This window comes from Oratosquilla oratoria, chromosome 40 (genome assembly GCF_046742065.1).
Source record: "Oratosquilla oratoria isolate Oo_2021 chromosome 40, ASM4674206v1, whole genome shotgun sequence".
NCBI classification, from domain to species: domain Eukaryota; kingdom Metazoa; phylum Arthropoda; class Malacostraca; order Stomatopoda; family Squillidae; genus Oratosquilla; species Oratosquilla oratoria.
The window spans coordinates 24,349,876-24,377,489 of record NC_134816.1 but is presented as its reverse complement, the minus strand read 5'-3'; the positions used below and the strand labels follow the sequence as shown (position 1 = coordinate 24,377,489).

At 48.0% G+C, this 27,614-nt stretch overlaps 1 protein-coding gene across 4 annotated transcripts in view; it reads right to left on the bottom strand.

Moving 5' to 3' along the window:
• The window catches only part of Alas (5-aminolevulinate synthase), a 144,348-nt gene that overhangs the window by 35,168 nt on the left and 81,566 nt on the right, over positions 1 to 27,614 (bottom strand). For 2 of the 4 annotated variants that reach the window (XM_076177279.1, XM_076177283.1), the window contains exon 1: positions 503 to 647. The exons of 1 other annotated variant lie outside the window; for it this stretch is intronic. In XM_076177279.1, the coding sequence (XP_076033394.1) occupies positions 503 to 508 (6 nt within the window). In that variant the 5' untranslated portion in view covers positions 509 to 647. Of the gene's footprint in view, positions 1 to 294; positions 452 to 502; positions 648 to 27,614 lie in introns of those variants that run through there. One more of the 4 variants, XM_076177280.1, reaches the window with a different exon arrangement.

Sequence of the window (27,614 nt, the reverse complement as noted above, 5' to 3'; positions counted from 1 at the left end):
CTTCCTCTGTGAGTCGTACTTGTACTCCTCTTCCTCCTATCCTCACTCTCCTCTCTCTCACACAGCAATGGTAAAGTACTCCAAGATACGCTTAGGCCCATCCGGCGTATGCCTAATATTCGGTTACATTTGTAGTTGTTTGTTTGAAATGAATTGGTGAAATTGTTCAGTATTCGTGAATTTACCAAGCATATGTCACATTCTTCGAAGCACGTTTGAACACACACCGGCCCAACGGTCGACTTGAGCTAGCTTCACTGGATACGTACGACACAAATGCCTTTTCACACTTACCAAATTGGCGATGGAATGTTGGATTCTTGTTTTGGAAAAAGCACCACAACCTGTACGTCCGTTCACAGAGATCACACCTCACCAAATGCAGCCACAAACTCTCACTCCTAGATTTCAGCTCACTCGTAACCTTCACCGGCAAACTTTCCCGAGGATTTTAAGTTCGCGGAGACCCATCACCCAAGTCCTACATGAATTAAAAACTTACCAGCATACTTTTGAAGTAAGTTTTAGTGCTCTCTCAACACTAATTCTAAGTTTCACTACCTAACCTTACGCCTACCAATACCCCTTTGACACTGAACGCAAAATACACCCCCTCGTGAATTTATTCTCCGGTAACGGATGACGCAAGCCCAGGCGGGAGTCTCGCGCTCTCATTGGTCGAGAGGGTGTGTGTAGCCGTGACGTAGTTCTACGTCACGCGCGCCTCTAGACGGATTATAAAAATTTAAGCAATTTCAGTGTGAAGTCACCGAAAGCTTGGATGTTAGCATCACCGTTTCTGAGATAAAATACACGTATGAGAGGGGGAGAGATGAACAAATTACGAAAATATACATAATATATCATTCAAACAAGTACAAGGCGACATGACGTCATGACGTTGCTTCATCGCGAGAATTGATCGAAGACCGTTTTATACAGACTCGAGGTTGTCGATCCATTTTTCATCACGCACAATCAAATTCCTTACATCTTGACCACCCTGTCCTTCGCCACTTCCGACGAAGGGCTAAGGAAGGGCCCTCCTGTAGGATTTTCAGCCCTTCAAACACCACTTCCGTTCGTTCCCGTTCTTGTAAGGAATTCCCCCTTCCCCTCCCATCCCATCCCCTCCCTTCCTCCCCGACAAAGGAGTATTATGTTGGCATTACCTAGCGCCTCTATGCTTTGGTCATTATCACACAAAGCAGTAGAATTACAGATGTAGTCAAGGATGGATCTAGTCAGGACAAAAGAATTGAAGGTCACCAGAAGTTAAAAGTGAACAATATTCTTTTTACAGTCCACATGGATGTCTACAATACTTATTGTATAAAAGTTGTGCAATCAAAAACCCATACGAGGTCCTTAGAGAATTTTCTTCTCTCTCTCTCTCTCTCTCTCTCTCTCTCTCTCTTTGGGGGGGGGGTGAAGGGGAAGGGGGAGAGGAAGAAGGGGAGAGAAATCTTTATACTTAAATTGTATATTCTTTCAACAAATTAAAATGCTATAAATTTTAGAATCTACACATATATATACACATATTCATACATATATATATTCATACATGATATATACATATACATTCATACATATATCCAAATATACATATACATTCATACATATATATATATACACACTATATATCAAAGTAGCTTTTAAATATGACCACACCATTAAGTATATATATATATACATATATATATATATATATATATATATATATATATATATAAATATAAATATAACAAAAGAAAAAATTAAAAGGTGTATAGACAAACTCAAAGTTAATAAAACACCAGGGCCTGACGGTTGGCATCCAAGAATCTTAAAGGAAATGAAAAATGAGATTGTTGTTCCATTAGAAATTATTTTCAAGAAATCCATCATATCTGGAGATGTCCCAAGAGAATGGAAGCTAGCTAACGTTACTCCCATATTCAAAAAAGGTGACAAAAAGAAACCAAATAACTATAGGCCTATAAGTTTGACTTCAATCGTAGGAAAAATAATGGAAACTATCATCAGAGATGCTATCGAACATCATTTAGAAAGTAACCGTTTGATAAATGATAGCCAGCATGGTTTCAGACGGAAACGTTCTTGCGTGACTAACTTACTCGAATTCTACAACACAGTTATCTCGAATTATGACAAAAGAAACAATATAGATTTAATATATCTAGACTTTGCAAAAGCTTTTGATACCGTCCCACACGAAAGACTACTTACTAAATTAGCTTTGCATGGAATAAGTGGTAGCCTATTAGGTTGGACTAGTAATTGGTTGAATGGTCGAAAACAGAGAGTTGTTTTAAATGGAAAAACTTCTGGATGGAAAAGTGTTGCAAGTGGAGTTCCTCAGGGTTCCGTTCTTGGGCCACTTCTATTCATAGTATACATAAATGATATAGACCATGGACTAAAATCTACTGTTTCCAAATTTGCTGATACAAAACTGTGCGGAGTGGCAAATGATCACTCAAACCAATTAGATATTCAAGTAGATTTAGATAAATTACAGCAATGGTCTGAAAAGTGGCTAATGAAATTTAACACAAGTAAATACAAGGTAATGCACATAGGTAAAAATAACAGTAAGTACGATTACAAGTTATTTGGTAATTCGTTAACAAAAGTGGATAGTGAAAAAGATCTCGGCGTAATTATCAGTAACGACCTCAAATCATCCAAGCAGTGTATTTCAGCCTCTGAGAAAGCAAATAAGATTCTGGGACTGATTGCGCGATCTTTTGATTTCAAAAGTCCATCACTCATTAACAAGCTATAAATCGTTAGTTCATCCACATTTGGAATATGCTGTTTCTGTATGGTCACCGAATCTCATTAAAGACATTGACAGATTGGAAAAAGTACAACGGCGAGCCACAAAACTGATTCCAAATATCAAAAATAAATCATACGAAAATCGACTAAAACACATGAATCTGTTTTCCCTAAAAAAGCGTAGACTCAGAGGTGACTTGATACAGGTCTTTAAGATTTTTAAGGGAATTGACAACATCAAAAGTGACAAAATTTTCACATTGAATGAGAATCAGACAAGAAACAATGGTCTCAAACTATCCGGAAAGAGATTCAATTTGGAAGTAGGTAGAAACAACTTTGCCAACCGTGTAGTAAATGAATGGAATAAACTTCCTGCACAGGTAGTGCAATGTAGTTCAGTTCGAAGCTTTAAGAATCAGTTAGATAAATACCTAAGTAAGATGCTGTAATGATTATAAATTAATCTTATATTATTTGTTTTTGTTTTGTTATCATTTGTCTGTCTGATTTTCATTTATTATTAGTTATATGTCAATTTATTATTATTTACTATTTACCTGTTTGTTTATTATTTAACTATACCTATGCATTTATGTATTTTATTTGTTATTTACATTATTATAGTTTTTATTTATTGTTTTATTATTAATATGATTTTTTTTTCGCATCCGACCTAGATATGGATCAAAAGGTCTCCTGTCGGCATGCTCCGCCTTTGTAATCCTTTGTAAAAGTGGTGACTTAGACATATGTTGAAAGTGTGTACAAAGGGAGGGGGGGTGGAGGGTGGAGCGCAAAAGAGAAACACAGGGTCAATACAGCCCCCCCCCTCCCCCAATCAGGGGGGGGGAGGGGAGAGACATGATAAAGCTGAGTGTGGAGAGGAAATGCGGGAAGGAGGAAGAGTGGGAGGAGGAGGAGGAGAAGAGGTGGAGCTAAGGCCAAAAGTAGGTCAGCACAATTCTTGAATGAAATTCTGTTTCCGTTGGACCTGGGGTGTCACGAAAATGGTTGTTATTAAAATTTTGAAATCGTATTTAGTAAAATTACTTCCATGTATAAAAGGGAAGTTTAATGTTACCTCATCTTGAATTACTGAGAGATACTTCCTTTTATTCATCTACGCGACTCTTCGTTCAAACAAATGAATAAACAATTAAATATAAAAATAAACTAGTAAATACATAAATAAATAAATAAATAAATAAATAAATAAATAATGCGTGCAACTGACGTCACGTCGTCTGATATCACATAACTTCTTCTGAGTACTAGTGATGTCATGTCGACTCCGTGAGTGTTTTCAACCAATGTAGACGTTCCGTGATTATTTGTCGACATGACGTCACTCATAAGCCCCGCCTCCCTGTATGTGACCAGATTACATGACACACTTCGCTGTTATTCACCGTTTTCACGTTTGTTTTGGCTGGTAACAAGCGATGTAAGTAAACCCTCTCCATAGAGAAAATAATAAACAAATAAAATAGATTTATATTTATATAAATAAATAAACAACTAAATAAAATAAGAAGACATTGCTACATTTCTTTTTTCTCGTATACTTTGCTAAATGTCGACTTCCACTCTGTTGGCTTCTTTTTTTATTTATTCAATTAATATATTTACTTTATTATTTATATATTCATCTTACACTTTGGTGAGAGCGACCACACAAATAAAGTGCCAATCCAGATGGCGGAAGTGACGTCACAATTTCACGACATACAATAACGTCACTAAATGTTTTTGTTTTGTTTTGCAATGCAGCTCCTGAAAATGCGACAGCTACGGTTTTTTTTTTTACATTAATTTACTCAGTCAATCACGACTCCGCCCACCAGTGATGACATGGTTCCCAAAAGCTACTGCGATTGGTTGAGAAAATGGAAAGAGCCAATCAGGTGACAATTTGGGATTACGTCATCACTAGGGGGGAGGAGTTCTGAATGACTGAGTGATGTGATCTTTGCTTTACGAGCACCTAGGGCAAAGGTGACATATTTTATACATTTCATTCCTAGTCGATCTTCCACCCCCCGCTGAATAAAATCGTCGAACAGTAGCCAGAATAAAATATACACAAAACGTCAATGTTACTCACACAAACACACACATACACACACACGCCTCGTGGCGCAGTGGTTAGAGTTTCCGCCTGCCACTACGGCGGTCCGGGTTCGAATCCCGCCCAGGGCTGAAATAATTTCAGTATCGCTGCGCTGCGGGGTGTTACTGCAACTCTCGTGGGATGGGAGTTGGGGCTGTGTGTGCTTGTAAGGTCACAGTATTACTCATGGATCGGCCATACGAGCTCTGAGCTCTCATCCGGGGGGGTTAATAAATGTCAATCACGAGTCCAACACGTAATCCAAGACCATGGTGAATCACACACACAAGAATGACCATCAAATGTCGCAACGAGACCGATGTAAGCGGTGCTGTTGCTGTTAAGAACATAAGATCACAAGAATGAAGGAGACTGCAAGAGACCATAGGATCTACACTAGGCACTTCCATGTCCATTACCATCTATCATCCCCATCCATAAAGTTCTCTGACCTTCTCTTAAAATAGTTTCAGCGCTCACTATCTGATTACTATGTCTATTCCATTCGTTGACCACTCCATTGGTAAACCAGTTCTTTTAAGTCTGAAATTGTCCAATTTAAATCCATTACTACGAGTCTTGCCCTGTTGTCTTAATATGATGACCTTGTATGCATTTCCCTTGTTAAAGCCCTTGATCCACTTGAACAACTATTAGATCACCCAGCTCTCTGCGGCCTTCTAGAAAGTGTAAATTAAGGTGCCTAAGCCTCTCTTCGTAAGGTAAATTTCTGAACCCATGTATCATTTTGGTCATTCTCCTCTGTACTGGTTCTAGTGAACTGATGTCCATTCTATAGGACGGAGACCAAAACTATACCGCATAGTCGAGGACGGGTCTAACTAAAGTCTGATAGAGTTTGATGACTGACAATACGTTTTTATTCGTAACGGTCCTAGCAATGAAACCTAACACTCTGTCACCTCTCTTCCTGTCTATGTCGTTCCCTAGACTGTCTGGCCGAGCAGTTCAGTCCTTGAAAACTGTCACGGCAGGATCGGGGTTCCCCCACAAACCTCTTAGCGTGACTGTGTAGAACGCAGTCTTCCATAACGTGTTGTATATACGAGTTACTCCTGGATAGTTGTCTGGGATACGGTCTTCCAGGCTCTTCTTGTAACTTATAAGGTCTGGATGTTGGCCGCATCGCAGTCTAGCCAGGTTTGTTCTCTCAAGGGGAAGAGAGGATTCTGAGAAATGGATATCTGGGGGTCAGGCATGAAGCAATGGATTGTCTTTCAGTGTGTTGATGGAGCATTGAGCGATATTGTTAGTGGTGTTCTTTGTGGTGCTAGTGGTGGTGGTAGTAGTGGTGGTGGTAGTGGTGGTGGTGGTGGTGGTAGTGGTGGTGGTGGTAGTGGTGGTGGTGTAGGTGGGTGGTGGTGGTGTAGGTGGGTGGTGGTGGTGTTAGTGATGGTGGTGTTGGTGATGGTGATAATGGTGGTAGTGGTAACTGAGATTGATGGTGGTAATGATAGTAGTCATGTTATGGCTTTTGTGGTGATAGGTGGTTGTGATGCCACATATGGTGATAGTGTTTGCACCACTAAAAGAAAACGGGAGACCGGCTTCATGCAGTTTGCTTGCTGACACGAGTCATTTCATGGTCGAGTGCTGACATCTTGAAAGTCAAAGGCCGTCGCCATATTGGATTTGTTTTCTTTTCACGATTTTATATATGAATTTTTTTACAGATATAAAATATGTAAAACACACACACATACACACACACACTTTTTATCTTTCTCAAGGACAAGTCTTTAATGAGCGTCACTAGAGAGATATCATACAATCACCCCTACGGCTCACATGCACGGAGGGGGGTAGGAGGTGAGGAAAGAGATCGAGTAAGAAGAGGAGTAGGGAGGAAGGAAGAGAAGGAAGAAGGAGGTGGAGGGAAGGAAGAAGGAGGTGGGGGGGAGGAGGAGTAGGAAGAGTAGTAAGAAGAGGTAGGAAGGAGGAGGAAGAGGTAGGAAGAAGGAGAAAAAGGTGGGGAGGGAAAAGGAGGAGTAGGAAGAGGTGGATGAAGAGAGGAAGAGAAATACGAAGGAAGAGGAAGCGGAAGAGAGGGAGGAGAAGGAGGAAAAGGTGGTGGTGGTGGAGGAGGAGTAAGAAGAGGGAGGAAGGAGGAGAATGAGGTGAGAAGGGAGAAGTAGTAGTAGTAGGAAGAGGTAGATGAAGAGGGAGGAAACGAAGTAGGAAAAGAAATACGAAGGAGGAGGAAGCGGAAGATGTGGAGGAAGAGGGAGGAGGAAAAGGAGGAAGAGGAGGAAGAGGTAGTGGTGGAGGAGGACTAGGAAGAGGAGAGGGAAGAGGAAGAAGAACAATCACCTGTTATTTACGAACAAATAACAATAATGAACAAGGGGCGTCCGAGAGGTCAAGGGGCGATGGGGGACACGATCCTCTTCAACGCCCATCCCGTAGAATCACCCCGCGCAGCCTCCGCTGCGTGGAAGTGGTGGCAACTGTATACGAGATTTGGAGGTGGTGGTGGTTGGGATAGTGGAGGTGGAATTGAAGGTGGAGTTGGTGGAGGTGGTGGTGGTAGGGGGTAGTGGTGGTGGTCGTGGTGCATCAGATCAATTCCGGGCACCACTGCCGGATGGAAAGTTTCGAAGGACAACCGGTCTAGTGTCCTGAAGACATCTCCCCCCACCAAAATATATATATATATATATATATATATATATATATATATATGTATATATATATATATATATATATATGTATATATATATGTATATATATATATGTATATGTATATATATATATATATGTATATATATATATATATATATATATATATATGTATATGTATATATATGTATATATGTATATGTATATGTATATATATATATATATGTATATATATGTATATGTATATATATATATATATATATATATATATATATATATATTTTTTTTTTTTTTTTTTTTTTTTAAGAGGTGGAGGGAAGGGTTACCAAAGTTCAGCTGCCCCATTTTTAACGAAAAAATAAGTAAAAGAAAAAATAAATTAATAAAAAAATAATTACCGTGTTTGCGCATTCTTGTATCTGTGATAAACTAGAGATAAGCCAAAATGGGCAAAACCCTAATTTTCACTTGGGAATTCTCTCTCTCTCACACACACACAAGACACGATACTGTCAATAAAGATACAAGCACTGGTGAACTGTCGGCGGCTCTCTCTCTCTCTCTCTCTCTCTGTTCCTTTCTCTCTCTCTTTATCTCTCTCTCTCTCTCTCTCTCTGTCCCAAGGCACGATACTGTCCATGAAGATATAAGCATTGTTGAACTGCCGTTGGCTCTCCTCTCTTTCTCTCCGTTTCTATTTCACATGCAAAGTTCACCGGATGTAGGCTGACATCCGAGAAGTCTGTCGGAGTCTTTCAGAGTTGTGTAAACCTATCCTTTCGGAGAATTTCCTTCCATATATATATATATATATATATATATATATATATATATATATATATATATATATATATATATATATATATATATATATCTAACTTTAATTTCGGCTACGGCCTCAGCCCAGTCGAACGTACAAATGCCACAACACCAACCCCCTAAAAATAAAATAAAATAAAATAAAATAAATAAATGAAAATCAGTGAAATAAAGAAAATATACACAGCCATTCTTCACCTTGTTCCCCAACGCTTATTGAATGAATGAATGAATGAATGAATGAATGAATGAACGAATGAATGACTGAATGAACGAACGAATGGATGAATACATAATCAAATAAAACAACACCAACAACCAAATAAATTACTAAACAAAAAAACAACAACAACAAAAAACAAAAACAAAAAAGGAGCCAGAAAATTCCTCGCCCACCCTCCGCCCTCCGCTCCTCACCCCAAGGCAAGCACATGACCCTGGCCCTCGCCCGCCCGCCCGCACGCCCGCGCCATGGGGGCAGTGCCATAGGCGGCGCTCTCATGGCACGGTGCCGACACGTGACACGGATGCAGCGGCGGCGCCAACTCTGTCTGCGGCAACAGGGCAACAGGGGACACAAGACGCAAATCCAAGTGTGATCCATTTACGGTGGCGGAAGTGGAAGTGGGTTGAGAAGGAACAAAAAAAATGTCGTCAGATTAAACACATTGGTGGAATACACTTAACGGAAGGGTGGGGTGTGTGTGTATATTATATATATATATATATATATATATATATATATATATATAGAGAGAGAGAGAGAGAGAGAGAGAGAGAGAGAGGAGAGACAGAGGAGAGGGATAGGGGGAAGGAGGGGGAGAAATAAGAGAGGAGAGGGGGGAGAAAGAGAAAGAGAGTGGGGAGGGAGGAAGGGAGGGAGAGAGAGGGGAGCGAAGGAGGGAGGGGGAGAAAGTGGGGAGAGAGGAGAGAGGGGGGAGAGAGGGGAGGTAGGGAGGGTGAGAGGGAGGGAAGAAGGGAGAGAGAGTAGAGAGGGAGGGGGAGGGAGGGAGGGTGGGAGGGAGGGAGGAGAGAGAGAGACTGGGGAAGGAAAGAGAGGAGAGTGGTGAGAGGGGAAGAAGAAGGGAGAGAGAGTTAGGGAAGGAGGGAGAGATTGAGGATAGAGTAAGGAGGGAGGCGGAGGGAGAGAGGGAGAGAATGGGGAGAGAGGGAGGGAGGGAGGGACGGAGGGAGGGAGAGTGGGGAGGGAGAGAGAAGAGTGGGGAGTTTTAGACGAGAGAAAGTGAGGAGGGAGGGAGGGAAAGTGGGGAGGGGGGAGCAAGGGAGGGAGGGAGAGTGGGGAGGGGGGAGCAAGGGAGGGAGGGAGGGAGAGTGAGTGGGGAGGGGAGGGAGTAGGAAGGGAAGGGGGAGAAAGAGCGGGGGGAAAGATATGGAGGGGCAGAGGGAGAAAGAATGGGGAGAGGGGAGAGGGGAAAGGGAGGGAGGGAGGGAGGGAGAGGGAGGGAGAAAGATAGAGAGGAGAGGGCGGAGAGAGAGGGGGAAAGAGGGGGAAAGAGAGGGGAGAGATAGAGGAACAGAGAGAGAAAGAGTAGGGAGAGAGGGGGAGAAAGAGCGAGCGGGGCGAGAGTGGGGAGAAAGAGCGAGGAGGAAGAGAGGGGGATGAGCGAGAGGGGAAGAGGGGGGGGGGGAAGAGAAAGAGGGGAGAGAAAGAGTGGGGAGAGGAAAGAGTGGGGAGATAGGAGAGAGAGTGGGGAGAGAGGAGAGAGAGTGGGGAGATAGGAGAGAGAGTGGGGAGATAGGAGAGAGAGTGGAGAGGAAGGGAGAGGAAAGAGGGAGAGAGAGGGGTGAGAGAGAGGGGGAGAGGGGGAGAGAGGAGAGAAAGCGGGGAGAGAAAGAGTAGGGAGAGAAAGAGTGGGGAGAGAGGAGAGAGAGTGGGGAGGGAGAGAAGGGAGAGTGGGGAGAAAGGAGAGAGAGTGGGGAGGGAGAGAGAGAGAGAGAGAGAGAGAGAGAGAGAGAGAGAGAGTGAGAGAGGGAGAGGGAGAGAGGGGAGGGAGAGAGGGGAGGGGGAGGGAGAGGGAGAGGGAGGGAGTGGGAGAGTGTGGAGAGGGAGGGAGGGAAGAGAGAGAGAGAGAGAGAGAGAGAGAGAGAGAGAGAGAGAGAGTGAGAGAGAGTGAGAGTGAGAGAGAGAGTGAGAGAGAGAGTATTTGTTTCCCAATACCACATCAACTCCATCGTATCGACATGTTTCGACACCTATAAATAGCAATACTCGTCCATATTCAACTCTTTTTTCGGAACAAGTAGAGTACCAATTTCAGGCGACGCTTTGTCAAAATGTCGACATTTCTGTCGTCTCAGTGTTTTATCACCGAGTCGGCCGTTTTGGTCACAGACCCAAACCTCGCAAGTGTTTGTCTACATAAAACTTATCGCTGGAGGAAAGTACATTTAACGTGGATTGTAGATAAGAGAAGATAGTGTAAGAGGCGAGGAGGAGGAGGAGGAAGAGGAGGACGAGGAGGAGGATGAGGAGGAGGAGGAGGTTGAGACGAACGCGTGGGAGTTTGTAGGGACCCCTGAGATGGGAGTGGGTGGGTGAGAGGATGAGAGGGCAGCGCCGGTCATACAGAACGTGGGTGTTGACGTGGGCGTGGGACGAGGCGTAATAGGGTGCGACAATGAGAGAGGGAGGGGGGAGAGAGGGAGGGAGAGCAAGGGGGAGAGGGAGAGAGAAGAGAGACAGGTAGAGAGAAGAGAGAATGGAGAGAGGGAGAGGGAGAGAGAGAATGGAGAGAGGGATAGAGAGAAGGGGAGGGAGAGAGAGAGAAGAGAGATAGAGAGGAGACATAGAGAAGAGAGAGAGAAGACAGACAGGTAGAGATAGAGAGGAAACAGAAGAGAGAGAAGAGAGGAGAGAGAGAAGAGGAGAGAGAGAAGAGAGACAGGTAGAGAGAAGACAAGACAGGTAGAGAGAGAGAGTGGTAGAGATCGTCATTTCAAAACAAAGCCTTTATTGACTTACAACGTTTCGATCGTTAAGAAAATTTCCAAGGACTTGAAAAAAACAAACGTTCATCGATTAACTTCTCCTCAAATAACGTTTCCTCTGCCAAACATTTTTTTACGTTGCTACAAAAATATCTGGACAGATTTACGAGTGGAGTCGGGAGTGGAAATTGAAAGTTGAATGTGAAGAAATACGATATATCCATACTGTATCTATTTCTCATCTATAGAATAGGTAGTGATTTAATTATCAAAGTTTAAGAACTCGACAGTAATGATAATGGGGAATTTGTCATCACAAATACAAATCGTTAAATGGTTAAAGAAATGAAAGATTAACTTCATCCGTCCTTGACAGGAATATGCTGCAGTGGTATGGACGCCACGTCGAAAAGAAAATGATAAAAATAATAAATAAATAGAAAATTAAATTTAAAAATCACATCAGCAACTAAAATGAGTCCAGATCCTGTTGATAAATCATGTCAAGGAAGACTGAATAGTCTAGGGCTGCCAGCGTTAGAAGAGAGAAGAAAGAGAGGAGGGCTATTTGCAGTACTTAGAGAGAAAGAGAGAGAGAGAGAGAGAGAGAGAGAGAGAGAGAGAGAGAGAGAGAGAGAGAGAGAGAGAGAGAGAGAGAGAGAGAGAGAGAGAGAGAGAGAGAGAGAGAGAGAGTGGGGGGGGGTTACAAGACATTAAAATATAGTCTTCCATATTAGGTTATTAAATCATGGAATCGTTTGGATAAAGGCAAAGGTGAAGTCAATAATTTAGGGGCAGAATTGGGAAGCGTCGCAGAAAAGTAATTCTACGAGCACAAACTCTTATCCTACATGCTTATAATATGGGAGTACAATCACAAACACAAACACACACACACACATACGTCCACACATACACACAGAAGCGTGCACACACATACACACACACACGCATACACATGCACACACACACACGCATACACATGCACACACACACACACACACACACACACACACAAAAGCGTGTACGCGTATACATAAACGCACGTACATACACACTAAAGAGTGTACGCGTATACATAAGCGCACGCACACATACATACACACACACACACACACACACAAGTCCTGACGGCATGTTTTCTTTTATACATTCTTTGTTGAAGTCAACAGCACATTCTGCATTGGAAAGCTTCCTCAACAGTCTTTCGAATTATCTAATTATCTAAATGTCGACTTTAAGTGAGGTGGAACGCCAGGTATCCTATGACACACTGGGATCTATCACGTGAATATAATCTACAATTTTTTCGCTAAATTTAGTGCGATCAATGTAGTCCGGGGGCAACGCTCCCTCCAAAATTTTGGTGTGAGCAGAAATTAAATTTGCGCAAACCCATGGCGGCGAAGTCGTTTTGTTTGCAATGGAAGCGCTAGAGTTAGAAGAGAGAGAGAGAGAGAGAGAGAGAGAGAGAGAGAGAGAGAGAGAGAGAGAGAGAGAGAGAGAGAAAGAGAAAGAGAGAGAGAGAAGCAGCAGCAATTATTGGTTTGACGGTTGGCAAGTTACCATATTTTTAGAAAATTTATAATAAAGTTGATGTTTGGGTGGAACTTCTTTAATGAATGGATTTTAATATCAATTGAAAAATTTGTGTGCGTAAATTTTCTAACTTTGTGTGCGTGCATTTTTTTTCTTTATATTCGCTAGTTGTAAAACATATATGCGCGCGTGTGCGCGCGCGCACAGCTTAGAGGGACCATTGCCCGGGAACAAGATGGCGTATAGATGGAAACAAGATCTCACTTTGCTAAGAGATGTCACAAGGTCGAATGACGCAAACATGGAGTCATGTGGGGAGGGGGGGAGGGGGAGAGGGGGAAGGGGGAGAGGGAGGGTGGAGACCATAAACGAAGAACAAAACGATGTGCGACATCATGTGCATCCACGTGACCTATCTACGATTATAACAGAACGAGCGAGCGAGATTGTATTGTATGTGATTATGTGAAGATCTCTCTCTCTCTCTCTCTCTCTCTCTCTCTCTCTCTCTATTTTTGGGAGGGAGTTGAGACGGTGTTTTGCATGGAGAGAGGCTCGTAATTGGGGTGGATGGAGGGAATATTGACTTGGTATAAGAACTCGAGAATATCAACTCTTGCTCAGTCGTTTTCTTTAAAAAGACACACACACGCACACACACACATATATATATATCATATTCATTGTACACATGGGCAGGAGATTTTCTCTTAAGCATATTTGATTGAAAGTTATTGCAAGTTCATTACTGCAGAGCTTCTTGTCTGCCTTTTTCGATGAGATTTTTCTTTCCCCAAGGGATGTTGACTTGACACGTCTCCGGAATTCAATATTGGAAAGATACTACATCACGCTAAGTATCGTGTTTTGCCCAGAACCCACTTTCGCAATTCAAGGAACATGTATATACCACTGACTGATGCTGGTTTTTACCATCATTATATATATATATATATATATATATATATATATATACTGTATATATATATATATATATATATATTATATATATATATAGATATATATATATGTGTGTGTGTGGTGTGTGTGTGTGTGTGTTTAAGATATGATTGCTAGCGTCTTGGCTTCATGATTATACACGCCCAGGTCAGGGTTCGAATCCCTTGGCAGAGCTTCTAAAATGTTCAAAATATATATATTTTATATTATATATATATATATATACATATATATATATATATATATATATACACATACATAGAGAGAGATAGATAGATAGATAGAGAGAGAGGAAGGGAGAGATACAAGAAGCTATGATGAAAGGGTAACAAACGAGTATCGGACGGGTGTGGGGTTGGGTATGGGGGGGATGGGGGGAGGGTTTGGGTACGAAGTGCATGCCTTGGCTGGCTGCCTCCCTGACTCCCTCCCTTATCAGGGGGCGGGGTGGGGGGGGGACGTTTGGCATCGAGAGAGAAATAGACGCATGAAAGGGAGAGAGGAAGAGAGAGGGAAGAGAGAGAGAAGAGAGAGGGAAGAGAGAGAGAAGAGAGAGAGAAGAGAGAGAGGGGGAGAGAGAGGGGAGAGAGGAGAGAGAAGGAGGAGAGAGAGAGGGAGGGGAGAGAGGGGAGAGAGGAGAGAGGGAGGGGAGAGAGAGGGGAGAGAGAGAGGGAGGGGAGAGAGAGGGAGGGGAGAGAGAGGGAGGAGAGAGAGGGAGGGGAGAGAGAGGGAGGAGAGAGAGGGAGGAGAGAGAGGGAGGGGAGAGAGAGGGAGGGGAGAGAGAGGGAGGGGAGAGAGAGGGAGGGGAGAGGGAGGGGAGAGAGAGGGAGGGGAGAGAGAGAGGGAGGGATGAGGGAGGGAGGGAGAGAGGGGGGAGGGTTGCCCTCTTATTCTCACTTTATGAGATCTGAGATCTGACGCCTAGGCGGTGCCTAAGGGGACCCTTGCCTACCTGAGAGTCCCTTTCCCCTTCGCCGCCAGGCGATTTTGTTCGTCTACTAAGTACCCTCCCCCTCCCCCCTCGAGCATGAGAGTTGACGACACTGAGGATGACGTCATCACGACAGGAGACGCTCAACGTCACCTTTCTCCTACATCCTCATTTGAATAAAATCGTCTGGCGGCATCAATGGAGGGAAAGGAGAGGGTAGAGGGGAGGGGAGAGGGGAGGGGAAAAGGGTGTGGGGAGGGGAGAGGAGAGGGGAGAGGAAAGGGAGGGAGAGGGAGAAGAGATAGACGGGAGGTATTGGAAGGAGAGAGGGAAAGAGGGGAGGAGAGAGGAGAGAGAAGGGAGGGATAGAGAGGAGACAGGATAAAAGGGGAGCTGGGAAAAGCGGGGAAGAGTAGAGAGGACAGGGGAGGATAGAGGGGAGGGGAGGATAGAGGGGAGGGGAGGATAGAGAAGGGAGAAAGAAGAGATGATGGAGGAGAGGGGAGGGGAGACAGGAAGAGAGAAAAGAGGGGAAGAGAGAAGACGAGAGGAGAGAAGAGAAGAAAGAAGAGAGAAGTGAGAAGAGGAGAAGAGGAGAAGAGAGAAGAGGGAAGGAGAGGGGAGGAGACAGGGAAGGGGAAGGGAAGAGAATGGGGAGAGGAGAAAGGAGAGGGGAGAGGAAAAAGGAGAGGGGAGAGGAAAAAGGAGAGGGGAGATGAGAGAAGTAGAGCGGGGATGAGAGAAGTAGAGAGGGGAGGAGGGGAAGAGAGGGGGAAGAGAGGGGGCAAGAGAGGGGAGAAGAGGGGGCAAGAGAGGGGAGAAGAGGGGGCAAGAGAGGGGAGAAGAGGGGGGAAGAGGGGGGAAGAGAGGGGAAGAGAGGGGAGGATAGGAGGAAGTAGAGAGACTGGAACCATAGGAAAATGGGTGTGTTGGGGAACGGGTGGAGAAGGGGGGTAGAGTCCACTGCAGTGGGGTGGGAGGGTGGGAGTGTGTGGAAGGATACGTAAGAGGAAGGGAGTGGGAGGAAGGGAGTGGGAGGAAGGGAGTGGTAGGGAGAGAGTGGGGGCAAAGATACGTAAGAGAGAGGGTGTGGGAGGGAGGGAGAGGATTGCAGTTTTGTAAATTGGGGGTGGAGTGGGATTGGGGATGGAGTGGGATTGGGGGTGGAGTGGGATTGGGGGTGGAGTGGGATTGGGGGTGGAGTGGGATGGGGTGGAGTGGAAGTGGAGGGGGCGAGGAGTCCGTTACATGGTTTGAATGGGAGGGAGGGAGGGAGGGAGAGAGGGAGAGGGAAAAGGAGAGAGGAAAGAAGAGAGAGGGACGGAGAGAAGGGAGGGGTAGAGAGAGATAAAGGAGAGAGTGAGGAGAGGTGAGGAAAGAAAGGGGAGGTGAGGAGAGGAGTGGAGGGGAGGAGAGAGAGGAGTGGAGGGGAGGAGAGAGAGGAGTGGAGGGGAGGAGAGAGAGGAGTGGAGGGGAGGAGAGAGAGGAGTGGAGGGGAGGAGAGAGAGGAGTGGAGGGGAGGAGAGAGAGGAGTGGAGGGGAGGAGAGAGAGGAGGGGAGGGGAGGAGAGACAGGGGAGGGGACGGGAGGGGAGGGAAGGAGAGAGAGGGGAGGGAAGGAGAGAAAGGGAAGACGAGGAGAGAAAGAGGAGGGGAGGAGAGAAAGGGGAGGGAAGGAGAGAAAGGGGAGAAAGGGGAGGGAAGGAGAGAAAGGGGAGGGAAGGAGAGAAAGGGGAAGGGAGAGAGAGGAGGTGGGGAGGGGAGGGGAGGTGAGGAGAGAACGGAGGGGAAGAGACAGGAGGAGAGGGAAAGAGGAAGTGAGAAGTGGAGAGAAGAAAAGAGGAAAGGAGAGGGGAGGAGACAGGGAAAGGGGAGGAGACAGGGAAAGAGGGGAGGAGAGGGGAGGAGACGGAAAGAGGGGAGGAGAGGGGAAAATGGGGAAAGAGTGGAGAGGGGAGGGGAGAGGAAGAGAGGGAAAGAGAAAAGAGAGAAGGAGAGAGGAAGCAGGAAGACTAGAACCACAGGAAGATGGGTCTTTTGGGTGGGGTGGAGAAGGGGGGGGGGAGGGCCACTGCAGTGGGGGGTGGGAGGGTGGCAAGGATACGTAAGAGAAAGGGAGTGGGAGGGAGGGAGTGTGGGATGGATACGTAAGAGGAAGGGAGTGGTAGGGAGGGAGTGGGTGCAAAGATACGTAAGAGAGAGGGTGTGTGAGGGAGGGAGAGGAGTCATGTTTTGTAAATTCGGGGTGGAGGGGGATGGGAGTGGAGTGGGAGTGGAGTGGGAGTTGGGGGGGGCGAAGGGCCCGTTACATGGTTCCGATGGGAGGGAGAGAGGGAGAGGGAAAAGGAGAGAGAGAGAGAGAGAGAGAGAGAGAGAGAGAGAGAGAGAGAGAGAGAGAGAGAGAGGGACAGAGAGAAGGAAGGGGTAGAGAGATAAAGGAGGGAGGGAGAGGGAGGGAGAGGGGGTGAGGGAGAGAAAGAAGGGGAGAGAGAGGGAACGAGTGAAGGTGGGAGGAGGAGGGAGCGAGAGGAGGGAGGAGAGGACGGAGACAGGAAAGGAGGGAGTGATTGTGAGAGGGAGTGAGAGAACGAGGGAGGGAGGGAATGAGGATGAGAGGAGGAAGAGAGGGGAGGGAAGGGGAGGGAAGAGAAGGGAAGATGAGAGGGGAGGGAGGAAATGAGGAAGACAGGAAGTAAATGAAGGAGGGAGGAAGGGAGTGGAGGTCGGAAGAAAGTGGAGGGTGGAGTGGAGGGTGGAAGGGAGGGAGGGAGCGTGAGAGGAGAGGGAGGGAGGGAGGGAGGGAGGGAAGGAAGAATGTAATGATGGAGGAAATATATGAGGGAGAGAACGTGTGGGAATGTGAATGTGTGGGGGAGGAAGGAGGGAGGAAGGGAAAGAGTGAGTGAGTGAGGGAGGGAGGGAGTAAAGGAGAGGAGATTGTGAGGGAGGGTGTACGGAAAAAGAGGGAGTTTTGGAGGGAAGGAAGAAGTAAGTGGGGGAGGAGGGGGAGAGAGGGGGAAGAGGGTGAGAGAGGGGGAGGAAGTGAGATGGGGAGAGAGGGGGAAAGAGAAGACTGGAAGAGAGAGGGTGAGAGAGGGGGGAGGGGAAGTGAGATGGGGAGAGAGAGAGGGGGGGAAGAGGAGACAGGAAGAGGAAGAGAGAGGGAAAGAGGGAAGGATAGGGAGGGGAAGAGAGAGATGGGGTGCGAGAGGGAGAGAGGGGGAGAGGGAAAGACAGGTGGGGAGAGAGGGGGAGAGGGAAAGACAGGTGGGGAGAGAGGGGGAGAGGGAAAGACAGGTGAGGAGAGAGGGGGAGAGGGAAAGACAGGTGGGGAGAGAGGGGGAGAGGGGAAGACAGGTGGGGAGGGGGAGAGGGGAAGACAGGGGGGGAGAGAGGGGGAGAGGGGCAGACAGCGGGGGAGAGAGGGGGAGAGCGGGAGAGGGGAAGACAGGTGGGGAGGGGGAGAGGGGAAGACAGGTGGGGAGAGAGGGGGAGAGGGGAAGACAGGTGGGGAGAGAGGGGGAGAGGGGGAGAGAAGGAGAGGGGAAGACAGGTGGGGAGAGAGGGGGAGAGGGGGAGAGAAGGAGAGGGGAAGACAGGTGGGGGAGAGAGGGAGAGAGGGGAGAGAGAGGGGGAGAGGGGAAGACAGGTGGGGAGAGAGGGGGAGAGGGAGAGACAGGTGGGGAGAGAGGGGGAGAGGGGGAGGGGAAGACAGGTGGGGAGAGAGGGGGAGAGTGAGAGACAGGTGGGGAGAGAGGGGGAGAGGGGAAGACAGGTGAAGAGAGAGGGGGAGAAGTGGGGAGAGAGGGGGAGATGGGAAGAGATGGGGAGGGAAAGAGGGAAAGAGGGGGTGAGAGGGGAAAACAGGTGGAAAGAGAGGGGGAAAGAGGGGGAGACAGGAAGAGGGAGAGGGAGGGGGAGAGTGAGTGGGACAGAGAGGGGGAGAGCATCACGAGTCGGGGACACGTGGCCCGGCAACTTACTCAACTACCCCGGTGCCTGCGATCAATGTCTCCCCCCCATTCTCCCCCTCTCCCCCTCCCTCTACCAGGAGCCACTACGTGAGCTCATCTCTCTTCCTCCCCTCCACTTTCCTCCATCCCTCCCTCTCTCTTTTTCTCCACCTCCCTCTATCCTTTAGTTTTTGTCTGTTTTTAATTTCTTTATACACAATGTGTGTGTGTGTTTCCGTCTGTGTGTGTTTGCTTCTGTGTGTATATGTGTGTGTGTGTGTGTGTGTGTGTGTGTGTGTGTGTGTGTGTGTGTGTGTGTGTGTGTGTGTGTGTGTATTTACCCATTTGTATTTACCTAGTTGTATTTTACGGGACGAGAGCTATGCTCGTAGTTACCCGTTTTCGTATCTCTCCGCATCCAGTTTATTCTTAAAATCGTGCATAGTTTTGGCATTCACTGTTTCTCCGTTCAGTCTGTTCCAGACTTCAATCATTTCAGGTCTCTTCTATAAGTGTCCTTCTTTAGTTTCCTTTCGTGTCCTCTTGTTTCTCTTCTGTCCCACTTTAATAAGTCATCTCTATCGAGAATTTCCATCCCTTTCATAATTCTGTAAATGGTCAACAAATCACCCCTCTCTCTTCTCTGTTCCAGCGTTGACAGATGTAATCTCTCCAATCTCTGTTCGTATGTCAGATTTGACAGTGTAGGTGCTATTTTTGTCGCTGCTCTTTGGATTCTTTCTAATTTTCTTATGTTCTTTTTTGTGCTGGGTACCCACAATGTTGCGGCATATTCTAGTTTAGGTCTTATCAGTGTAACCACTATTTTTTTAACCATCTCCTCATCTATGTAGTCGAAGGCCACTTTCATTGATCTTAGTAAGTTAAAAGTCTCTCCAAATAATTGATTAACATGTTTACCAAGTCTCTTGAGATGATTCCTCCCAGGTCCCTCTCTAAATTGACTTTTTTGACTTTGTTTCCAATTTTATATTGACCCGATACTCTATTTTTGCTTTCGTGTGTGTGTGTGTGTGTGTGTGTGTGTGTGTGTGTGTGTGTGTGTGTGTGTGTGTGTGTGTGTGTGTGTGTGTGTGTACATGCGCGTAAGGTCACTGCATTACCCATACATCAGGTCATACAGGAGCTCTCATCCGGAAGGGTAATAGTTGTCGATCACGAATCCAACATGTGATCCAATATTGTGGTGACTTACATATACACACAGAAAGAAATAGGACCACATGAACGGGAGGGAGAGAGAAAGAGAGATAGAGAGAGAAACAGAGTGTGAGAGTGAGAGAGAGCATGAGAGTAAGAGCAAGGATATATATATATATATATATATATATATATATATATATAGAGAGAGAGAGAGAGAGAGAGAGAGAGAGAGAGAGAGAGAGATAAAGAGAGAGAAGAGATAGAGCGAGAGGAGAAGGAGCGAGAGAGAGCAAACATGAGAGGAGAGAAAGAGAGCGAGACAACGAGAGAGAGCAGAGAAAGAGAGCGAGACAGCGAGAGAGAGCAGAGAAAGAGAGCGAGACAGCGAGAGAAAGAGAGCGAGACAGCGAGAGAAAGAGAGCAGAGAAAGAGAGCGAGACAGCGAGAGAAAGAGAGCAGAGAAAGAGAGCGAGACAGCGAGAGAAAGAGCAGAGAAAGAGAGCAAGTCCGCGAGAGAAAGGAGAGGAGAAAGGAGATAGAGCGAAAGAGATAAATGAGAGCGAGACTGCGAAAGAGAAAGGAAAGAGAAAAGAGAGGACAGAGAAAAGAGAGGACAGAGAAAAGAGAGAACAGAGAAAAGAGAGGAGAGAGAAAAGAGAGGAGATAGAGCGAAAGAGAGAAAAGTGATAGAGCGAGAGAGGAGAGAGGAGGAGAGCGAGAGAGAGAGAAGAGAGCATGAGAGCGAGAGAGAGAGAAGAGAGCATGAGAGCGAGAGAGCGAGAGAAATTTCGCCTGTGTTGAAAACATTGTGACCTGCCATGTTTACATTCATGTTCGCAACACATCCTCATCCTCATCATCCTCCAGTGTGGACGTGACTGCGCCTACATCAACACAGTCGCTTCCTCGCGTTACGAACAATATTTACCCTCCTCCTCTTTTTCGCCAGCGCTTCCGTCCCTGGGAACAATAACGCGCCCATGAAGTGGGGTCACAGAGGTTAGAGAGAGAGAAAGAGAGAGAGAGAAAGAGAGAGAGAGAGAGAGAGAGAGAGAGAGAGAGAGAGAGAGGGGACCAGAGAGGAGTGATATGTTAAAGGTGATTCATTTATCTACTTATGGACTCGTTTTATACTGTTCATATATTTATCAATTTATCTATTATATTTATCTTATTCTATTTGATTTTTTTTTTTATTATATTCATTCCTTTATCGTGGGAATCAGTGACCGGATAAGAGTCTCCAATCAAGAATGATGCGTACCTCTGGTCCGTAGGGATAGTCAGTCTCGGACGTCACCCTCGAGACCTGTCCTCGAGGACAAAGATGAACCTCTGGAGAATCGGTCTCGATCAAACCCAATTTCAGAAGATTTTGTGTTGGTTGCCGCCAGACGACTTTATTCAGTTCCCAAGGAATCCCCGCTTGAGAATTTCTTGGGTGAAATGTCCTTGGGGTGAAATGACCTTGGGGGTGAAATGTCCTTGGGGTGAAATGACCTTGGGGGTGAAATGTCCTTGGGGGTGAAATGAGCTCGGAGGACGAAATGAACTCAAGGGTGAAATGTCCTTGGGGGTGAAATGTACTTTCTCATCTTTTTCACCAGACGCCAGGTAGTTAGTTTCAACTGTCATCAGACTCCTCCACTCAACTCGACCTTCGTCTCAGGGGGTGAAATGTAATTGGTGTGAATTGTACTTGGGGGTGAAATGAACTCAGGAGTGGGGGGGGGGGGGCCCGGTCGACATGAATTCCTCTCGACAGATATTTTATTCTGGTTGACACAAGACAATCCCATTCAGCTGGGAGGACGCTCACGCCTCCCCCCCCCTCTCTCTCTCTCTGGGAAGCGATGCATCCCTACACTTTCCATTATCATTCTAGTTATAAGTTCTTAGGGGGTGCTGGATCGCTTAGACTTGAGTACAGGGAGGGGAGGGGGGGGGTCCTCTTGGGGTCGGAAAGGGTTGGGAAACGCTGCCATAGATGGATTTCGAGGGTCTTTCAAATGTTAACCTTTGAGAGGTGATGTTATACTAGACTGGACTGTACTCTTTCTTTCTTGTAACCACACACACACGCACGCACGCACACACTCTTTCTTATAAGCACACACGCACGCACGCACACACAAACATGCACACACACACACACACACATATACACATACACACACACATGCACACAAACACACATATTCATTGTCTTTCTCTTTCCCAGCTTTGCCTCTCTCTCTCTCTCTCTCTGACATTCTTGCCTCTCTTTATCTCACACACACACACACACACACACACACACAAACACACACACATTCTCTCTATTTCCCAGCTTCCTGTCTCTATCTCTTACACATTACCACCCTTGCGTCATCGCATGCGTAACTGGATATGAGGAGGTTATGAGGCGAAGAGAGTAATATCAATTATGTAAACTTTTGTTTGTTATATTCAAGTGCGCATTTTTTTTTTTTTTTTTTTTACTTTTATAATCATGACCATCAACATATTATATCTAGGACGTGTGTTTACATCGGAATGTAATAACAAGGAGGAATTCGCTGAATGATAAAGTTCACAATGATGATGTAATCCACCGGGGTTATTTGACCATTACTCAAAGAAAGTTAGGGTTTAAAGTGGATCGAGTTGATGTACGGCACAGAAATGTGGAATATGAACAAAAAGGGCCAAAACAGAGAACAAGCTACGGAAATGATAATGTAAAATAAATAAATAAATAAATAAATAATAAATGAATATATAAAATAAAATAAATCAATAAATAATAATAATATACAAATAATAATAAAGAATATGAAAATAAACAATAATAATAATGATGATGATGATATGGTTTAACGTCACAAACCCCCCCCCCTCCTATCAGAGGGCCAGGACGGTGTCCCTCACAGAGGACTCTGTACCGTGGTTCAATTTCGCCGGTGGCAGGGTTCGAACCGCCACCCACTCGACCTTTGCGACAAGTAAATCAGGGAAAACGTGGGAATAGTCCCAATTCTAAGAAGAACTGAGGTGGTGGGGCCATCACAGGCGACTGGATGAAGACAGATTAGCTCAAGGAAGGTGGAATTGGACGCAAGAAGGTCCGAGGGCACAAGAACGTGACCAAGGAAAAGATAGATTGATGTGTGTGTGTGTGTGTGTGTGTGTGTGTGTGTGTGTGTGTGTGTGTGTGTGTGTGTGTGTGTGTGTGTGTGTGTGTGTGTGTGTGTGTGTGTGTGTGTGTGTGTGTGTGTGTGTGTGTGTGTGTGTGTGTGTGTGTGTGTGTGTGTGTGTGTGTGTGTGTGTTTTGTGGGGAAATAAAGAGAGAAAAGAGAAAGAGAAGAGAAATGGAGAGTAATAGACGGAGGTAGAAAGAGAAAAAGAGAACGAGAAAAAAGAACGAAAAAGAAGAACAGGAAAAAGAGAGAAAAGAGATGGAGGGAGAAAGAGACATAAAAGAGAAATGAGAAAGAGAAAAGAGAAAGAGAGATAGAGAGTGATAGACGGATACAGAAAGAGAAAAAGAGAACGAGAAAAAAGAACGAGAAAGAAGAGAACGAGAAAAAGAGAGCAAAGAGATGGAGGGAGGGAGAGAGGGAGAGAGAAATAAAAAGAGAAATGAGAAAGAGAAAAGAGAAAGAGAAGAGAAATGGAGAGTAATAGACGGAGGTAGAAAGAGAAAAAGAGAACGAGAAAAAAGAACGAAAAAGAAGAGATGGAGGGAGAGAGAGCAAAGAGATGGAGGGAGGGAGAGAGAAATAAATAAAAAGAGAAAGAGAAAAGAGAAAGAAGAGAGATGGAGAGTAATAGAGGGAGATAGAAAGAGAAAAAAAGAACGAGAGAGAAGAGAGCAAAGAGATGGAGGGAGGGAGGGAGAGAGAAATAAAAAGAGAAATGAGAAAGAGAAAAGAGAAAGAGATAGAGAGTGACAGACGGATACAGAAAGAGAAAAAGAGAACAAGAAAAAAAGAACGGGAAAAAAGAACGAGAAAGAAGAGAACGAGAAAAAGAGAGAAAAGAGATGGAGGGAGAGAAAATAAAAATGGATGACAGTGCGTCTGTGTTCTTTAAGTTTGAGAGGAAGACGGTGAAACCTTTTCTACCCTAACTTTTCATCTTTATTCGTTTATTTCTTTATTCATAACAATATTTCATTTATCCACTTATTCTTATTTATCTATCAATTTATCTAACTATTATTTTTGGCTACCTCCCTTGTAAGGGGAAAAATCCTTTGGTATATGTTTTATTATTTTCTTTATTTATTAATCTATTTATGTGTTTATTAAACTTAATAAAAAATTATCTCAACGCCAGGAGATTTTAGTCAGCAATGGAAAATCTCGCTAGCATGCTACTTGCTTTTGCTACTTAGTTTGAGTGGCAACGACATCGGTTACAATATTCTAGATTTCCGTAAGAACTTCTCAACAATGCGTCTAACATTCGTATTCTAGGTTTGACTTCTCTTTGTTCGCCATTCAGTCAAATTTGACGTTTGGAAATTCGGGGAAAAAAAAAAAAAAAAAAAAATCGTAACCGAAGTCGAAGGGGGAGGGGGAGAGGGGGAGGGAGTGGGGAAGGAGAGGGAGAGGGGAGAGAGGGGGAGGGAAAGGGAGGGGGAGAGGGGGGAAGGGGGGAGGGAAAGGGAGGGGGAGAGAGAGGGGGGAGAGAGAGGGGGAAGGGAGGGGAGAGAGAGGGGGAGGGAAGGAGAGGGGGAGGGAAGGAGAGGGGAGGGAAGGAGAGGGGGAGGGAGGGAGAGGGAGAGGGCGGGGGGAAGGAGGGGGGAAGGAGAGGGGAGGGAGGGAGAGGGAGGGAGATGGGGAGGGAGGGAGAGGGGGAAGGAGAGGGGGAAGGAGAGGGGGAGGGATGGGAGGGGGAAGGAGAGGGAGGGGGAGGGAGAGGGGGAAGGAGAGGGGGAGGGAGGGGGAGGGAGGGAGAGGGGGAAGGAGAGGGGAAGGAGAGGGGTAGGGAGAGGGGAAAGAAGAGGGGAAAGGAGAGAGGGAAGGAGAGGGGGAAGGAGAGAGGGAAGGAGAAGGGAAAGGAGAGGGGGAGGAGAGGGGAAGGAGAGGGAGAGGGGCAGGAGAGGGAGAGGGAGGAGAGGGAAGGAGAGGGGGAGGGGGAGGGGAAGGAGAGGGGGAGGGGGGAGGGGGAAGGAGAGGGGGAGGGGGAGGGGGAAGGAGAAGGGGAGGGGGAAGGGGAGAGGGGAAGGGGGAGGGGGAAGGAGAGTAGGAGGGGGAAGGGAAGGGAGAGGGGGAGGGAAGGAGAGGGGGAGGGAAGGAGAGGGGGAGGGAAGGAGAGGGGGAGGGAAGGAGAGGGGGAGGGAAGGGAGAGGGGGAGGGAAGGAGAGGGGGAGGGAAGGAGAGGGGGAGGGAAGGAGAGGGGGAGGTGGAGGGAGAGAGAGGGGGAGGGAAAGAGAGGGGGAGGGAAGGAGAGGGGGGAGGGAGAGGGGGAGGGAGAGGGGAGGGAGCGTGAGGGGAAAGGAGAGGGAAAGAGAGGGGGAGGGGAAGGAGAGGGGGGGGGAAGGAGATGGGGAGGGAAAGGAGAGGGGGAGGGGGAAGGAGAGGGGGAGGGGAAAGGAGAGAGGGAGGGGGAAGGAGAGGGGGAGGGGGAAGGAGAGGGGGAGGGGGAAGGAGAGGGGGAGTGGGAAGGAGAGGGGGAGGGAGGGAGAAGGAGATGGAGGAGAGGGGGAGGGAGGAAAAAGGAGAAAGAGAGGAGGAGGGAGGGAGAGGGGAAAGGAGAGGGAGAGGGAAGGGTGGGGAGGGAGGGAGAGGGGGAAGGAGAGGGAGAGGGGGAAGGGAGGGAGGGAGAGAAAGGGGGAAGGAGAAGGAGGGAGGGGGAAGGAGAGGGGGAGAGAGGGAGAGGGGGAAGGAGAGGGGGAGGGAGGCAGAGGGGGAAGGAGAGGGGAGGAAGGAGAGGGGGAGGGAGGGAGAGGGGGGGGAGGGAGAGGGGGATGGAGGGAGAGGGGGATGGAGGGAGAGGGGGATGGAGGGAGAGGGGGATGGAGGAGAGGGGGATGGAGGAGAGGGGGATGGAGGAGAGGGGGATGGAGGAGAGGGGGATGGAGGAGAGGGGGATGGAGGAGAGGGGGATGGAGGGAGAGGGGGAGGAGGGAGGGAGGAGGGAGGGAGAGGGGGGAGGGAGGGAGAGGGGGAGGGAGGGAGAGAGGGGGAGGGAGGGGGGGGAGGGATAGGGGGAGGAGAGGGGGGAAGGGAGAGGGGGAGGGAGAGGGGGGAAGGAGAGGGGGGAGGGAGGGGGAGAGGGGGAGGGAGAGAGAGGGGGAAAGGGAGTTGGGGGAGGGAGGGAGAGGGGAAGGAGGGGGGAGGGGAGAGGAGGGAGGAGAGGGAGAGGGGGGGAAAGGGGGGAGGGAGGGAGGGAGAGAGAGGGGGAAAGGGAGGGTGAGGGAGAGAGAGGGGGAAAGGGGGAGAGGTGAGAGATGAGAGAGAGGGGGAAAGGGGGAGAGAGAGGGGGAAAGGGGGAGGGAGGGAGGGAGAGAGGGGGAAAGGGGAGGAGGGCGGGGTGAGAGGGGGAAAGGGGAGGAGGGAGGGAGAGAGAGGGGGGAAAGGGAAGGAGGGAGAGAGAGGGGGGAAGGGAGGGAGGGGAGAGAGAGGGGCAAAGGGGGGGAGGGAAGGAGGGGGAAAGGGGGAGGGAGGGAGAGAGAGGGGGAAAGGGGGGAGGGAGGGAGAGAAAGGGGGAAGGGGAGGGGGAGAGAGAGGGGGAAAGGAGAGAGGGAGGGAGAGAGGGGGAGGAGGGGGAGGGGGAGAGGGGGAAGGAGAGGGGGGAGGGGAGGAGAGGGGGGAGAGAGGAAGGGAGGGGGGGAGGGAGGGGAGAGGGGGGAGAGGGAAGAGTGAGGGGGAGGGAGGAGAGGGGGAAGGAGAGGGGAAGGAGAGGGGGAGGGAGAGAGGGGAGAGAGAGGGGGAGGAGGAAGGAGAGAGACGGGGAAGGTGGAAGGGGGAGAGACGGGGAAGGAGGAAGGGAGAGAGACGGGGAGAAGGAGGAAGGGAGAGAGGGGAAGGAGAGGGAGAGGGGGGGGAAGGAGAGGGGGAGAGGGGAAGGGAGTGGGGGAGGGAGGGGAGGGGGGAAGGAGATGGGGAGGGAGAGGGGGAGAAAGAGGGGGAGGGAGGGAGGGAGAAAGAGAGGGGGAGGGGGGGAGGGGGAGGGAGGAGAGGGGGAAGGGAGGGGAGGGAGGGGGAAAGGAGGGGGGGAGGGAGGGGGGAGGGGGGGGAGGTGAGGGGGAGGAGAGGGGGAGGGAGGTAGGAGAGAGGGGGAAGGAGAGGGGGAGGGGGGAGGGAGAGGGGGAGGGGGGGAGGGAGGGGGAGAGGAGGAGGTGGGAGGGAGGGGGAGGGAGAGGAGGGGGGGGAGGGAGAGGGGGAGGAGGGGGGAAAGGGGAGAGAGGGAGGGAGGGCAGAGGAGAGGAGAGGGAGGGAGAGGGGGGGAGGGAGGGAGGGAGAGGGGGGAAAGGGGGAGGGAGGGAGGAAGAGGGGGAGAGAGACAGGGAGGGAGGGAGGAAGAGGGGGAGAGAGACAGGGAGGGAGGGAGGGAGAGAGGGGGGGGAGGAGGGGAGGGAGAGAGAGGGGGAGGTAGGAAGGGAGGGGGGAGGGAGGGAGGGGAGGAAGGAGGGAGGAAGGGGGAGGGAGGAAGGGAGAGACAGGGGGAGGGAGGAAGGGAGAAAGAGGGGAGGGAGGAAGGGAGAAAGAGGGGGAGGGAGGAAAGGAGAAAGAGGGGAAGAGGGGGAGAAAGAGGCGGATGGAGGAAGG